The sequence below is a fragment of the Xyrauchen texanus genome, chromosome 34 (assembly GCF_025860055.1).
Source record: "Xyrauchen texanus isolate HMW12.3.18 chromosome 34, RBS_HiC_50CHRs, whole genome shotgun sequence".
Classification (NCBI taxonomy): Eukaryota; Metazoa; Chordata; class Actinopteri; order Cypriniformes; family Catostomidae; genus Xyrauchen; species Xyrauchen texanus.
The window spans coordinates 35,396,609-35,414,225 of NC_068309.1; the positions used below are offsets into that span (position 1 = coordinate 35,396,609).

Sequence of the window (17,617 nt, forward strand, 5' to 3'; positions counted from 1 at the left end):
CACTGAATTAAAAAAATATATATATTTTGAACATAAATAAGCCGTACATTGAAACAAATTAACTTTACACAGGCTTTAATGAAACACGGCTTGTAACAAAAATAAATAAGCTTTAACGAATCATGGCTTGTAACAAAAAAAAATATGCTTTAACCATGTGGCAGCGGGGGCGTGGTCAAGCGCCCGTCCGGGAGAGAAAAGCGGTAAGGGCGCTTACACCTGCGCTAAATGTCTAACACCTGTGTCTAATTTCAGTAAGCATGGGGAGAGCGGCATAAAAAGGCAGCAGCCACAGAGAGAGAGAGAGAGAGAGAGAGAGAGAGAGAGAGAGAGAGAGTGAGAGAGTGAGTGAGTGAGTGAGAGAGTGAGTGAGAGAGTGAGTGAGTGAGTGAGTGAGTGAGTGAGTGAGTGAGTGTCTAGTGTTGGCGCATAGAAGACCAAGAATTGAGAAACTTTATAAAATTGATTGTAAACATTGCTGTGGCCATTAAAAGCCTTACCTGGAATGTCAAGTGCCCTGCTGAAAACTGTCACACTGGTGCCCGTGTGACAGTTTTCCCAAGAAGGACACGTGAAGCAGGGCACTTGAAATTAGACACCGGTGTTAGACATAATTTAGCGCAGGTGTAAGCGCCCTAACAGCTTTTCTCTCCCGGACGGGCGCTTGACCACGCCCCCGCTGCCACACACGGCTTGTAATAAAACATTTGCAGTAAATAGTAGCCTACCAAGAAAGTCATTGGTCACTATCTTCCTCGTCCTGTGCACTGAAACCACTGAAGTCATCTCCTTCGGTGTCGGAGTTGAATAGCCTCAGATTTAGTTGATTTAGTAGTCAATTCCTCACGCTGCTGTTTCCAACGTCTTATCATCGACTCATTAAGACCAAGCTCCCGTGCAGCAGCCAGATCAATCGCCTTCAACTTGAAAGCAGCATCATATGCGTTTCTCCATGTCTTTGCCATGGTGAGGGTGACAAAATTACTACCGTAATCAGAATGATGGGAAGTTTGAGCGCGCTCGATTTAATCTAAACAATAAACAAAAAAGTTGTTTGACCTTAACCCGTTCGGCAATTTCATTGGTCTAATGAAGCTTCACGCCTCCAAAAAACTGAGCACGTCACAGAATGTTTTTTTTTTTTATTTTATTTTTTTTAAATACAATTTGAAAGCGGAAAAAATCCATATATTAGCTGCGTCACTGTTTAAGCCGCGAGGTTCAAAGCATGGGAAAAAAGTTGCGGCTTATAGTCCGGAAATTACGGTAAGTGTTTTTTTCACTTGGTTATACTTCTGCGAGTGCAGTAAAGACAACATATACTTATATTCAAGATCTATTCACAAAAAGCAAGTATAAATATCTAATATGCTGTTTCTCAGGTAAATGCATCTTTTTTTAAAGGATTTTTTGATATTTTTATTTTTAATATTATATTCAACATTCTTAGAAAAACATTTATTCTGCATTATAGCTGCAAAAGAAAATGTACATTGTTTTAAAAGTAGTTTTAGATATTTATTTTGGAAAACAAGCCAAAACAAAAAACAAATCAAAAACTAATTTTAATGTAGTGTATAATGGGGCAAAGACTGCCCTCTCACACCTTTCTGTTCACTTCAATCCATCTTAAACTCATAACTCTCTCTTATTAATAAAGCTGCATATTGCCAATTTTCTTCACGAAAAGAAATGCACAGTGACATATATTATGATTCAATAAGTCGCGAGCCATCACGTTATAATCTAGCTGCATTAAGCGTGTGCGCTCGAGGGATGAGCGTCCCGTGACAGTGTGCATCAGCCGGTGCAGTTTCAATCTCTCCCCTTAGATCGGGACATTCACGCAAATCATAGAAGAGGTGCTGACTGCACAGAGAAATGACAGTTTTGGAGTTTGTAGTTATTTACATGATCTCTTCTGTATTATTTAAACTTTAATAAAGCTGTAACGCATTAAATATAACTGCATTAAAGATGTAACACCGGGGTGTTTCCTTTAAAGAAATCTGACTATGCTTATTCCACAACGAGAGTGCTTCTGTATTTAATTATTTGGTATTTTTGCATTATAATCCCCTCACACTTTGCAATCTACATCAGCTGAAGCTGTTTAGAGTGCATCTGGACTGTGAACTGTTCTTTTTTCCTCTCCTCAGTCAGTCGTGAACTGCAGTGATGCTCCCGCACATCATCATCAGAGTTTAATGTGATCTCGTTATGTTAAATGACATCAAATGACTAATCGACAACAACTATTTTTTACAACAATTTTTTTATTGTTGATAACGCCGGCTAATCGTTTCAGCCTTAATGTATTATGAAGACAAATACTAATAGTTCAAAATTTGCATATCAAAGCAAAGTGGTGAGATGCTGAAGTCAGTGTGGGTACAGGCCCAAGTGAGAAAGGTCAAGTTTGTTGAGTTTAATTAGCTGACATTTACACATCAGCAGCACACCTTACACAGGGGGCAGCTGCCAGTGAGAAAACAGAACTGCTATTCAGATTTTAGGAGATCAGAAACTACACTAAAATAAATGACGAGTAAGATTTACACAAAAAGTCCATTTTAATGGTATAAAATTAAGTAAAATCTACTTAATGTAATGACAAAATATGTATTTTAACCTTAAACATTTCAGTTAATAAAATAACTTTTACTTACAAATATGATGTACATTTAGTCATCTCACATTTTGGACTTTCCTTATAAACATGTTTAATCATGTACCACGTGACATACGGAAGCCTTCCACAGGACAGCTTAATGCAGCACCTTGCATTACAGACAAAAGAAACAAAATACAAGGCTGCACGCGCAGACCTCAAAGCACAATGACGGTAACAATCAATAGGTCATTTTTTAATCATGAACATATAATTTTGAGTAGAAAATGAACTTCAGACTTCACAAAACAAGAAGTTACCGAACGTAACAAGAAAATCATCAATAAAAGCTGTTAATAAGTGTGGAGCGGAGGGGGGCGGGGCCGGTCGGAATATCGCGCGCCCGGTCCCCAATCAGCCTGATGAGGCGCGCGAGGGATAAAGGCGGCCGGTGACGATTGTTCGAGAGAGAGAGAATTACGGACATGTCCGTCATGTGTGTTTGTTTATGTGTTTTTGAGTTTCTCATTAAAATATAATTTATGTTGACAAGCCGGTTCTCGCCTCCTCCTTGCCCATCCTTCAACAGTGTTACAATAAACTTGTTTATTAATCCATGCAAGCTCATTAGTTATGCTGGGAACACCAGCTTCGAAAAGTAAAAAGTAATTAATTTATTTACCTGTGAAATTTACTCAAATTATCAAATACATATGACAAATATATACTATACTTTAAGATTGATACATGATGATGCATTGTAAAGATAACAATCAATCATGAATAATATTTACTTATAATTTCCTTGTATAATATTACTAGAGCATTCATTTTTACCATTTTGAATTTAAGTACAAATGAAAAATGTACTTTATATTTTCAAGTTCACACTTAAACTAACTTATCCAATGTAGAAAGTACTTCATCTTTTCTGATGTATTTACTTTGACCAAAAAAATAATCAACAATTCAGTGTATGATTAAGGTTTATGTTTCTTTCTGTAACAGTGAGGAAAAGAATGGTTCAATTCTGGCTTTACTGGCAGAGGGATATAGTGAGTGTCAGGTTGCTTCCATCCTTTACATTTCAAAGACGGCGAGAAGGTCAAGCAGCAGACATTGGGGACTCTCTTCTGACCGGGATAACCGCCAACTCAATCGAATGTCACTAAACAACTGTAGTATGACATCAAGTGACCTACAAAAAGAATGGCAAACAGCAGCTGGGGTGAAGTGCACTGTGAGGACGGTTCGAAACAGGCTCCTAGGGGCAGGGCTGAAGTCGTGCAAACCTAGAAAAAAGCCCTTCATCAACGAGAAGCAAAGAAGTGCCAGGCTGAGGTTTGCAATAGACCATAAGGATTGGACCGTTGAGGACTGGAGTAAGGTCATCTTCTCTGATGAGTCCAATTTTTAGCTTTGCCCAACACCTGGTTGTCTAATGGTTAGACAGAGACCTGGACAGGCCTTCAAGCCACAGTGTCTCGCACCCACTGTGAAATTTGGTGGAGGATGGGTGATGATCTGGGGTTGCTTCAGCAAGGCTGAAATCGGGCAGATTCATCTTTGTGAAGGACACATGAATCAAGCCACGTACAAGGTTATCCTGGAAGAAAACGTTCTTCCTTCTGCTCTGACAATGTTCCCCAACTCAGACCATTGGTTTTTCCAACAGGACAATGCTCCATGCTACACAGCCAGGTCAATCAAGGTGTGGATGGAGGACCACCAGCTCAATACCCTTTCATGACCAGCCCAATCTCCAGACCTGAACCCCATTGAAAACCTCTGGAATGTGATAAAGAGGAAGATGGATGGCCACAAGCAATCAAACAAAGCCGAACTGCTTGAATATTTTCACCAGGAGTGGCATAAAGTCACCCAACAGCAATGTGAAAGACTGGTAGAGAGCATGCCAAGACACATGAAAGCTGTGATTGCAAATCAGGATCATTCTTCAAAATGTCTCAATTTTTATTGCACTGAGCAACGAAAGCCATACATGTTTGACAGAATTTCCATTTTAGGAATGAACTATCCCTTTCATTGGGAAGCAGGCATTAGCTAACTGGATGACAGTAATACTTGTCAAATATTTCTACATAATCTTAGCCCAAAATTGACATTCAAAGGCATCACCTGTTGAAGGAGTGATATGGGAACCCATCATGAGTGATTCATCCACACCTCACACACCTGACTCTTCTGAGAGCTTGACAGCAGTGAAATCTGACCAGCCTGAGAGCAGCAACCCGATCAACCAGACTTTTCTTTCGCATGACTACTTCAACAACCTATTAGCAGGATCTAATGGCCTCATTACATCACATATCATGATGAGGGCTGTAAGTGAGCCACCATCCTGGTCATCTGATCCCTGCTAAAATACAGAGGGACATCTGGGGCCCGACACACAAGCCCTTCAATATCCCTCTCTGTGGGCACCTGAACTTTGCTAGGTATGCTTGATGAAGGGAGATCACTGCTTTTGAGCTGGTTTGGTGGACTAAGCTAGACAATGTCACTTTAAAGTAACTAGCCTTTTTATTTCCATAGTAGAGACACTAAATAAATCACACTAAAATGCAAGGCATTTAAAATTTGATGTAGTTCAGTTTTTGGAAGATTGCAGGCCTTATGAGAGTTAAGACAGTTCTTCATAAAATTCAAAACATTACGCTTTGCCATGACACAGGATTGTGCATTATTTACAGAGCTGAGCTCAAAGCCCAAACAACTCAAAGACATTAAACTACAATATAGCAAGACAGCTCTTTAACTTTAAAAGTAAAATGATTGCTATATGTCAAGCTCAAATATTAGTAATAGTAATCATTATTATTAATATTAAGGGGGCGTTCACACAGAACCCTTTCTTGCAAAAAACACAGCTAGACAGAGCACAACAGAATGTAACAGAATGTAGGGGTCTCGAGACACTTATGCAAATAGACCAACAATTACAGCCCCTAAGAGGGTAGGTGACATCATCCGAAAAAGGAAAGCCATTTCAAAGTTCTTAAATTGTGGTGAAAGATTATGAAGACAAACATTTTGTGGAATTATTTTTCTGTGGAATAGCGTGCACTAATTAATTGTGTTCAAACTAGCAACTACATCTAACAACGCCCTATGGACCACCCAGAACACCAAGAATGCCCTAGTTTTTTAGACGTTCAAAGTTTTGGTTAACATTCACTTGCATTGTATGGGCCTAGAGCTGAAATATTCTTCTAAAAATCTTTGTTTGTGTTTAGCAGAACAAAGAAAGTCACTCACATCTGGGATGGCATGAGGGTGAATAAACGATGAGAGAATTTTCATTTTTAGGTGAACTGTCCCTTTAAAAATGTCTTACATGATAAAATTTCTCAGAGCAGTCTTGTGTTACCTCTATCTAGAGGCATTTTCAAGTTTAATTAAGGAGGATTATGAAACTTACATTAACATTTAGTCATTTAGCAGATGCTTTTATCCAAAGTGACTTACAAATGAGGAACAAAACAAGCAATTTGTAATAAAAAAGTCAACAATACCTTCAGTATCGCATTGCCAAGTTCTCACAGTGGCTGGACTAGTAAAGATTCTAGCTCAGAAGAAAGAGTATTTTTTTTGTTAAAAAGTATGTGCAATTAGTGTTGATTGGTTAAGTGCTCATGGAACAGATGTGTTTTCAGCTGTTTCTGGAGTGCTGAGATGGTATTAGCAGATCGTGTTGAGGTTGGAAGCTCATTCCAGCACAGAGGACTAAAGAGAGTGAATGACCATGAAATGAACTTTGTGCCTCTTTGTGATGGGGCCATCAGGTGCTGCTCATTCATTGAATGTAGAGAACAAGTTGGGATATAGACCTGGAGGAGTGAAAGAAGTCAGAGGGAGCTGTTCCATTAGCTGTCATAAAGGCCAGAGTCAAAGCCTTGAATTTGATGCAAGCAGCTACTGGCAGCCAGTGGAGTGAAACCAAGAGTAGGGTGACGTGAGCCCTCTTTGATTGACTGAAGACCAGCTGCACTGCAGTGTTCTGGACTATCTACAGTGGCTTAATCATGCTAGCTGGGAGACCGGCAAGCAGGGCATTACTGTAGTCCAGTCTTGAAATGACCAGCGATTGGATCTGGAGCTGTGTAGGCCGGACAGGTCTGATTTTCCTGATGTTGTAAAGCACGAAACTGAAAGACCGGGCGGTTGATAAAATGTAGGCAGTGAAGTTAAGCCGGTGATTCACCAAAAATCCCAGGTTCCGGGCTATCCTGGTTGGTGTTAGCGTAGTTGAACCAAGATGAATATTTTCAAAATTGTATTTTTTGTTCAACTAAAAGGTGACTTTAAACCGTTGGTGCTTTAATAAGATGAGACAAAGGATGAGACAAATGGTGCTGCCGAAAGCAAAAAAGAAACCTGTCTAGACATCGGCCACAGCTGTCATTATTCAGAGAACTAACAAACTTTGAGACGTGACATAGAATCAAACATTTAGACAAACACACACTCATACAGGCACAAATACACAAATAGAGAGCAAAGCAAAGGGCTTTAATTAGGCAAAACACATCAATGTAAGATCCTTCCCCATTATGCAACGCAGTTAAATGCATCCGTTTGAAATGATTTCATCTGACAGGCGCGACTGTGAGGGAGAGTACAGCTCTCTAAAGAGAAAATACATTACCAGCCATCAGCTACAACATACACAAGCAGCCAGCTGGAAAGAATAGCGTGGATTTACAGCACTGGACTAACAGTAACATTTGCAGACTATAGCTGTGGACAGTTTGTCTGCTTTTAAGTATTGTTTCATACTGATGAAATGGAGGTGAGGGACAAATGGCAGTCAGCATGCACTAAAAATACAGTCTTAAAAGGGTTTCATAACTCTTAGCATTATTCGGACTGGATGAGGTAAATTAAATGAAATTAAATTTTAAAAAAAAATAATTCACAGACATAAATTGTGATTTCAATCCTGTCTGAATCAACCATATTTACAATTTTTTCATAAAACTTCAGAATAAATTACAAAGCAAATTTCTGTAAACTCACTTTTCGGAAATTAATTCTTCAAAAGTGATATGATAGGTGTGGGTGAGAAACAGATTAATATTTAAGTCCTTTATTTTCTATAAATTCTTCTCCTTACCCAGCAGATGGTGATATGCACGAAGAATGTGAATCGCCAAAAAACAAAAGAACTCTTAGGACAGAAGACGATGGCTGAAAGTAGAGATTTAAAGTAAAAAAGGACTTCTCACCCACACCTATCCTATTTCTTCTGAAGACATGGATTAAACCACTGGAGTTTTATGGATTACTTTTTTGCCACCTTAATATGCTTTTATGATCTTCAAAATGTTGGACCATGTTGGCCTGCATTAACTATACATGCAAAGCTAAGATATTCTATAAAACATATTTGTGTCCAGCAGAGGAAAGAAAGTCATTCCATCTGGGATAGCATGAGGATGAGATAATTGGAAAATTTTCATTTTTGGGTGAACTATCCCTTTAACATAAAGTCAACATGAAATGGTGTTAGCAGCTAGTTTTACTTTTCTAATGTGACATATTTCCAAGTGAAATATTGAATTCAACAAGACCAAAATGTGACCAAACATTTTTTGAATCATGGTCTTGGTGATCTTAATCAAAAAAAGATAGTCGTTTCAAAGTTATTACATATTGATGAAAGATTAAAAAGACCAGGGTTGTGTATTAAGAAATTACATGGTGAAGTCATTTTTGATTTCATGTTGACTTTAATTATATACATAATGTTATAGTTATATAAGTAATCACATATAGAAATCATGTTTATAAGATGTTGATAATTGAGCAGCATTCTAGTGTTAATAATTAAAGTAGCTCGAAGCAACAAAACAGGGTGTATTATTTTCATCTCATTCGCCTGTTCGAAAAAGTGGCATCCGTCTCAGGGGAGATATCTTGCTTTAGGGATGGAAATACACTTGATGGTGTTTTGGAAAACACTTGTGTTGTCTCTTACATAGTATATATATGATATACTGATATACTATATTACAATGCTCAATCCATTAAGAAGACATACAGATGTCTATTTTAGATTAGAAGAGATGTTTACAGTTAATGGGACGTATAACAGAATTAAATAACCCCTAAATAAAAACATTATGTAATTATAGCTATATGCTTAGTGAACTATCCCATTAAAATTGTCTATGAGTAGCATGTCCAACAAACAGAAATGTATTGGGCTTATGTGTCTCTCTGGGATGATACAACCGCACATTAATCTAGTGTTCATTCTGTATCAGAGTTTAGTTTTATTTTCGGCTCACATGTCAACTTGCGTGCTCTTCAGGACACATACCCTGGTCCTTTGAAAAGCAAGTGCAACGCTCTATCAGTTGAGCTATAGTCGCGGCATCCGCCACCTGACCTTCGCGGGATGATGCGTATATAAACGCATTCAACGGGAGACACTGATGTAAACAGTTAACAATATTATTTTTCCTTAGTGAAAAGCAAATCTATTCGTTTTCTGTCATTGTATAAGTGGATGTGTGAAACCTTTGTATAGTTTACTTCGCTATTTTTAGTTCTCCAGGTGTCCCACAGTTTCTGCTGTATTCGTTTCCTTAACTTTTCATTACGGCCTGCCGCTGAATTGCACTGCAATAGTGCGATTGTCCTCTAATGTCATCCTCTGGGATTCCCCCGGCGCACTTGAGCACAAACAAATACGGGCACTCTTTAAAAAACCTATAAGAATGGCACTTACTGTATGTGTTTATTATTACTCTGCATTCATTACCTGTGGATAATGCATTTGTTGCGCAGGTAGTGCAGGGCCAGGGCGATTTCACACATGTAGTGCTTCACTGTGCTCTCTGTAAAGTGCACATTCTGTTGTAGGTGATATCGTAGGTCTCCTCCTAACAGCAGATCAACCACCATGAACATGTCCTCTTCATCTTGAAATGAGTACCTGCATCACACAAAGAACATGGACAGAAGATAAAAGACTGATTTCAGTATTCCAAGAAACAGTAATATTTTATCTCGAGTGTTACTCTCCTAAAAAAAAAAGTTATTTCTTTTTTTTTTTTTTGCAAACTGTTTACATGAGACAGAATCTCTTTTTCAGAGCTATGGGTACCAAAAAAAGTAGTTCCTTATGGTTACACTGTTATTTTTGTCTTTTTTTCCATTAGAGGTAGCTAGACTTAATTCTAGACATTAATTTTCTTGAGAAATAAAATGAAAAGATATTTTGTAATATTTTCTGTAAAATCTAACTAAATTAGTAACGCCTAGGCTTATAGCAAGAAAAAAACGATATGCCAATGGAGTCAGAAAACAAAACTTGATTCAGAGGGAAGAGACAGGGAGTTCGGTTTTTTTCTTACCATATGGCAAATTTATTTTTCTTGTTTTAAGCATAAAACCCACCAAATTTTTTTAGATATTTTTAAAAACAAGACTCAATATGTCATTCTGGTTCTCAAGTCATTTTTTTTTTCTAGTTTTGAGGGTGTTTAAATGTTTTGGGTTTTTATGCATATTCTTTTCACAGTTATGGTTCAAATGTCATATATCCAAGAACATATGAGTCACAGGACAATGTCTAAATGTTCCCAGATGTACCGGGAACGTATTTACACTACAAAACTGCAAACATAAGAACACACTTTATTAATGGTATATAAGTAATTTCTTCATCCACTTCAGTACATATTCTGAAAGTATGTGAATTTGGATGCATCTTTGGCCCAGAGGGTCGGTTTTTGCCCAAAGCAACCCCTAGAATGGGTGAAGAAATGTGATCTAAGTGACTTTAACAGTGGAGTGATTGTCTGTGTCAAACGGGGAGTTTTGAGTATCTCAGAAAGTGCTGATCTCCAGGGATTGTAATGCAAAACAGTCTCTAGAGTTTACAGAGAATGGTGCGTAAACAAAAAAACATCCAGTGAGCAGCAGTTCTGTGGACAAGGGTGACAGTAACAGGTGAGTAGGGATGTCAAGAGTACTGGTATTTTGTAGCAAGTCAATCCTAAAACTAAAAAGATGTTACAATACTGTGCAGACAACAAATCTGCCGTAACAGTGTGATGCTATAATGTCAACATCGACCAGAATCTCTAAGGAATGTTTCCAGCACCTTGTTGAATACATTACATGTACGTGAACCTGTTGAATATTTTTATTGAAAAACAACTCAAAAATATGGCTCTTTGCTGAACTTGATTCAATTGAGGACAGTGTTTGAAATGAGTTTTCTTAACTTAAAATAACTATGTAATCTCAACACAAACACTTTGTGTAGAAAGACCCTAGTTAAATTGAGTAAGCCCAACAAAATTAGTCATGTCAATGTAACTCAATTAAATCTTATTTATGTACTAAATAGTAAAACTGTGGTTGTAAGCACTACAGATTAGTTTACTAACTATACTATGGTTATCACAACATTTGCTCAATGAATCGAGCAATCAATTTCATGTGCGACATTTACTCATCCTCATCTTTAGCTCAAGCTCCACTCTTCGCTATAATAGTAAACCCCAAAACACCAACATTAAAGGAACTCCTCTAAATTTCAACACAACAAAACATGAAACACTAACAAGTGGGTACTTTATATTCATCTTGCACAAAAACACATAAAATATCACTTAATTTGAACATTTACTCTCCCTATTGAGTCCTATGTGAAGCATGCAGGAAATTAGAAATCCCATGCTCAGTTTCATCAATGCTACATCACGATTCATGTAGTACCAACTCAAATGGATTAAAAAAACTTCCATTTTACAAATTAAATGGCTAGAACTCAAAGAAGTCATAACAGTTGTGACAAAATGTTCTAGAATTGTGTTGCTTTAGTAATACAAAAATCATTTTTTTAATTGTAATTGGTAAACTTAACAAGTCTGTTACTTACACAAAGCTATTGTATTGCTTCAGATGTCTTGGAATTTAGCACCTGAGTTGTGATGCCTTTAAAGTGATTATTGTGGCGCATTTTAGCTCTTTTTGGAGCCACTGAATGTATTTTTCACAATATACAGTATAACTGACAAGTGCATGGCTAATAGTTACAGTAATGAAAACAGTCAAATTAATATTAAAGAATGGATACAAAATAGATTTGAAAATATATACTAAAGCTAGCTTTAGTACCAATTCTCTGTCTCTGGAAAGTTTTTTTTAAGGCAAAGATGCAGTATATCCCACTGGTAGATATGAGCACTGGTCTGCCTGTATATCTCATCATTCAATCAATGATTAACACACTCAAGGGGTTTACATCAGCAAACACTTATTTTACTCTCATTTGAAACCTAAAATTGATTTTACGTACTGTACTCACTGCCTGTTCAAATGCTCTTCCATTTCTATTTGAATAATTACAGTTGCACAGAGCACTATCAGAGTTATAACATAAAGACAAGAGGGTTTTCTCACATAAAAAGTAATTTTCTATTTCTAAATTAAAGTTCATATCATTTCAGAATAAACTGGGGTGTGTTTCCCAAAAGTATCGTTAGCCAACTAAAGTGGCAAGTTCTGTCGTTACAAACATAGTTCAACGATTTGATGTTTCCCAAAACCATAGTTTCATCAAACATTCGCAAACAGCAGCAAAATGTTGAGTGGTTGGAACTAAAGCTCTTCAAATGTGGTTACAAGCATTGTTTCTTGTTAGTTTGTTGTGTTGATGTCATTTGACTTTGCTAAGGCTTCCTTATCTTTCATTTCATTTATATCTTTCATTCTGAAAGACTTAAGACCTTAAGACTTAAAAATACTGCTGGTTCCCAGGTTTTTGCAGAAAGCGGTGTTCTGAAATGTAATTTAAATGTGGCTTTTTTTCCACACGTTGTTTAAAAGGATTAAGACAAAATTATTAAAAACATCTAGGCATATGTGTACATCCTATGTAAATGCATAAGTGACGTTCTCATAGGTTTTTAAAGATTGCCCGTGTTTGATATTGCTGTTTTACAATTCTTTTAAGTGTACTGGGGGAACCCCAGAGTACGACGTAAGAGGAAAACCCCACTATTGCAGCAAAGCAGCAGCAGGTCATAATAAAAAGTTAAGGAAACAAATACAGCAGAAAATGTGGGACATCCAGAGTACTAAAAATGCATTGCTGTGGAAAAAAGCTGCTTATTTAAGAACAACATGAATTGCCGATTATACAGTGCATACAAAGGTTCTTTCAGATCTTAAAGTTTGGTAGATTTAGCAATACAGCCTATCAACTAAATAGCAAGCAATATCAACTTAATAGGCAACATTATCAAGTTGAATAACTGTATTTTTGGGTGAGCTATAATTTAAAGAACCAAAAACCAATACACTATTCTGATGAACCTATAATGAAATATCAACAACTTCTTTGCTGAACCTTAAATGCTACAAAGAACCATTGAAGAACCACTATTTCTAAAAGAGTGTGAATATCGCAGATACTCAGACCATAATAGAGCCACTCAATATATCTTGACTTTTACTTTAGATGACTGGAGTGCATAGTGATGTTTGTCTGTTTAAAGCCAGTATCAGTTTATATTCATGAGGGCAGGCAGGCAGGCTGTTGAGACAGCTGACAGGAAGTGATGTAGGAGATCCTCAATACAAGAGAGAAAAGGTGTCTCTTTACTCAACACTGTTTGTGCTCTCAAGACGCTTACTATTCATTGCTGGTCAACATTATAAAAATAAGTCTATAGATTGCAAAATGAGGTATTGTTGGAGAAAATGAAATGTTACAATGAAAACTAGTTTTTTACATATTCAGACGATGTTTGAGATATCAAAACATGTCGAAGTTAAATACTTGGGGCTAATGGTTTGTTCATCAAGAGACCTAAGTACAGGCCCGGTTCCAGATCAAAATCACTGAGGGTGCTTCCGAAAATAGTGGGTGTGCTCTGTATAAAGTGGAGCTGTATTATAATGACACATTTTTTATGTTTAAATGGTACTTAACATAAGGAAAAATTAGTTTTTTTAATGTACAAAACATTTATTGCTTTGGGTGTTTTTTTCCCCATGAAAATGACAGCAAAATGCTGCTCCTGTAGAGTATCAAGATGATCATACACGTTTATAAGTTTTGATGCAGCATTCACATACAGGTGTGAGGGACTTCAGCATTTTACAAAGAACAAACAATTTCCTCTCTTGCTTGGATTTACTCGCGTGTTCCCTCCGTGCACTATTGAGCGCTAATTTGTTTGTTTGTTTTTTTGCAGAGAGAAAGCACGAGCACTCGCATGCATAGTTGCCAGTTTGCATAAATTAAGTATGACATAAAGTGAAAAATGTCCTATTTGTGCAAGTATAAATCACTGATGGGGTGTTGCATCTATTATCTGGCAATCCTGAGCTTTTAATATGCTCTAATAAAAAACGTTCATGATAAATCGACCCGCGGGCAGTAGTTTGCCCTGATCTGCAATTGAGGGTGCTCTAAGTTTCGTTTGAGGGTGATCTGCAATTGAGGGTGCTCTAAGTTTCGTTTAGCACCCCCATAGAACCGGAACTGCCTAAGTATGAGGAATAAAAGGAGAGATGCTTTCTTAAGCAAACACCACTAATGATATTTACTGCCAAAAAAGTCTTCAACCATATCTGTAAATCAGGATATGTTGCAAATATGAGGAAAAAGGAGGTGTCTAAAAAGAAACTAGGATCAGAAAATGATGGAAACTTGCCAATTGCTAATTCACTTTTTATTTTTTTCATTAATGAAATACACTCACCTAAAGGATTATTAGGAACACCATACTAACACTGTGTTTGACCCCCTTTCGCCTTCAGAACTGCCTTAATTCTACGTGGCATTGATTCAACAAGGTGCTGAAAGCATTCTTTAGAAATGTTGGCCCATATTGATAGGATAGCATCTTGCAGTTGATGGAGATTTGTGGGATGCACATCCAGGGCACGAAGCTCCCGTTCCACCACATCCCAAAGATGCTCTATTGGGTTGAGATCTGGTGACTGTGGGGGCCATTTTAGTACAGTGAACTCATTGTCATGTTCAAGAAACCAATTTGAAATGATTCGAGCTTTGTGACATGGTGCATTATCCTGCTGGAAGTAGCCATCAGAGGATGGGTACATGGTGGCCATAAAGGGATGGACATGGTCAGAAACAATGCTCAGGTAGGCCGTGGCATTTAAACAATGCCCAATTGGCACTAAGGGGCCTAAAGTGTGTCAAGAAAACATCCCCCACACCATTACACCACCACCACCAGCCTGCACAGTGGTAACAAGGCATGATGGATCCATGTTCTCATTCTGTTTACGCCAAATTCTGACTCTACCATCTGAATGTCTCAACAGAAATCGAGACTCATCAGACCAGGCAACATTTTTCCAGTCTTCAACTGTCCAATTTTGGTGAGCTCTTGCAAATTGTAGCCTCTTTTTCCTATTTGTAGTGGAGATGAGTGGTACCCGGTTGGGTCTTCTGCTGTTGTAGCCCATCCGCCTCAAGGTTGTGCGTGCTGTGGCTTCACAAATGCTTTGCTGCATACCTCGGTTGTAACGAGTGGTTATTTCAGGCAAAGTTGCTCTTCTATCAGCTTGAATCAGTCGGCCCATTCTACTCTGACCTCTAGCATCAACAAGGCATTTTCGCCCACAGGACTGCCGCATACTGGATGTTTTTCCCTTTTCATACCATTCTTTGTAAACCCTAGAAATGGCTGTGCGTGAAAATCCCAGTAACTGAGCAGATTGTGAAATACTCAGACCGGCCCATCTGGCACCAACAATCATGCTACGCTCAAAATTGCTTAAATCACCTTTCTTTCCCATTCTGACATTCAGTTTGGAGTTTAGGAGATTGTCTTGACCAGGACCACACCCCTAAATGCATTGAAGCAACTGCCATGTGATTGGTTGATTAGATAATTGCATTAATGAGAAATTGAACAGGTGTTCCTAATAATCCTTTAGGTGAGTGTAGTTGTCTTTGGACAACTGTCTACTTGACATAAAAAAATTTTTTAGCACAGTACTACATATATACATAACTAATAAATATAGCTTTTTTTGTATGACAGGAAGGTTATCAATGGCCAATATCTTGGGCGAGAAGATCACTGGTTTTCTTTGTGTGGACGTAAAGACACTAAATTCTGCATGACTGTCAAAAACGTGCTGATCCTCAATTAGGCTTCAAATGACTTACCCATCCTTTGAGACCAAACAGAAAACAAAACATTCTTTGTGTCTTGCATAAACAAGATACACCATCAATTAAAAAATCTAGTAAGCTGCTTACTGCCGACATTGTCAGCTGCCTTCTAAAGAAGTATCCTAACTGAAACGGATCCTAACTCGCAGTTGATAACAAAACAGTTTGATGTTAGCATATTGCTAAGCTAACAGTGTGACACTAATAAGCATAGACTACAAAACTTACAAAAATATTGGGGATCTTAAATATTTTTTTGCATAGGCAACTGCCTTCTAATTCAACATCCTGACTGAAATTAAACCTAACTCACAATTATTACTGCTTTCATGTGCTATTTGTATTATCCCACTTCCAATTTCTGAAGTGGTAATTACGAGTACGTCGCATTCAAGTGCTTTGTTATCAGAAAGAACGGGAAACATGTACAACGCCAGGTTCATTCATACATATTTTTGAGGAAATTTTATTTTGACAGCATAATTAATTTTACTACTTATGCTGATATACATAAATAAATATGACCGAAACTGCACGTGCTAACTCTCCTCTTCCATGTTGAAAGTTTATGATTCAGAGTTTGTTTATGCATCCAAATTATCTCAGCGTTTCCCAGTCATAATTACAACTTGAGGGGTCGTTCATGTGCAACTTCCAAGTGGGAAACTCATATTTACGATAATTCTGATAGCATATGAAGGCAGCAATACCAAAACAGTTTTATGTTAGCAGGTTGCTAAGCTAACAGCGTGATACTGATAAGCATAAAATACATAACATACACAAAAAATGCATAAAATTATATTTTTTTACTTAGGTTGGCAACATTCTGATTGAAATGGAACTTAAATCGCAACTGATACAAAACAGTTTGACGTTAGCATGTTGCTTGTTAGCTAACGGAGCGATATTAATGAGCATAAAATACATAACACACAAATGTTGGGTAAATAATATTTTTTTTTTATTAATCTGCACTATTTTTATCGATACTGTATGAACTAGTTGAATTAAATATACTGAAATACTCTTACATATATTTATAAGCAACATTTCTCTGAAGTTGTCCACAATCTTGGATAGATTTTTCGCATCAGGAGTGCGATTATGATGCCTTAAAAATACTGCCTCCATAGGTAGCTCACTTTGTCTAAAATTGTTGTTTTATAATTCTGATACAGATGCATTTGTTTTTATGTAACTTGACAAGATATGAGCAATTTTTAATTTGGCCGTTTTTAGAACGGCATCTTTTTGGAAAAGTTTTTCCTACATTAGTGCAAATAACAGATTTAACAAATTACTGATGCTAAGGAAAAAGCATTGCAGGTAAATTAGCTTTAGATGCCAACATGAGGTGTGTCCCATTGATTTTACACTCCACTTTGATTGACGAGCTTTATTTGCCAGTACCCAATGCATGCTCAGCGGCTGCTGTCAAAGAGGGACCAAATTACACCATCAAGCTAAAAAAGCGCAAGGTGTGAGACTACTAAGCTATACTTCCAGTACGCACACACTGTAAAAGATTGATTCACTTTGACTGCATTTGTAGGCCTCTACCATTGAGATGAGTTTGTATTCTTGCTGAATAATTGATGAGTGTCATTAAGAGACAAAGATAGAATTCTGTAATTACTTCTACAGTTGGTTGTCAAAACCAGTTAAGAACTCCTTATGACAGAGTACAACATCATTTGTGATTACAAAACCTACAGTATACATACGTAAAAGGGATTTTAAATATGTCACTATTTATGTCTCTCGTTTATGTTCATATATTAATAACACCTATTTTTACGTAA

The 17,617-nt window shown here is 37.3% G+C and overlaps 1 protein-coding gene across 3 annotated transcripts in view; it reads right to left on the reverse strand.

The window, feature by feature from the left end:
* Window positions 1-17,617, reverse strand: part of stk32a (serine/threonine kinase 32A) — a 93,789-nt gene that overhangs the window by 52,751 nt on the left and 23,421 nt on the right. For all 3 annotated transcript variants that reach the window (XM_052104341.1, XM_052104338.1, XM_052104339.1), the window contains exon 5: window positions 9,402-9,575. In XM_052104341.1, coding sequence (XP_051960301.1) covers window positions 9,402-9,575 — 174 coding nt within the window. The remainder of the gene's footprint in view (window positions 1-9,401; window positions 9,576-17,617) is intronic.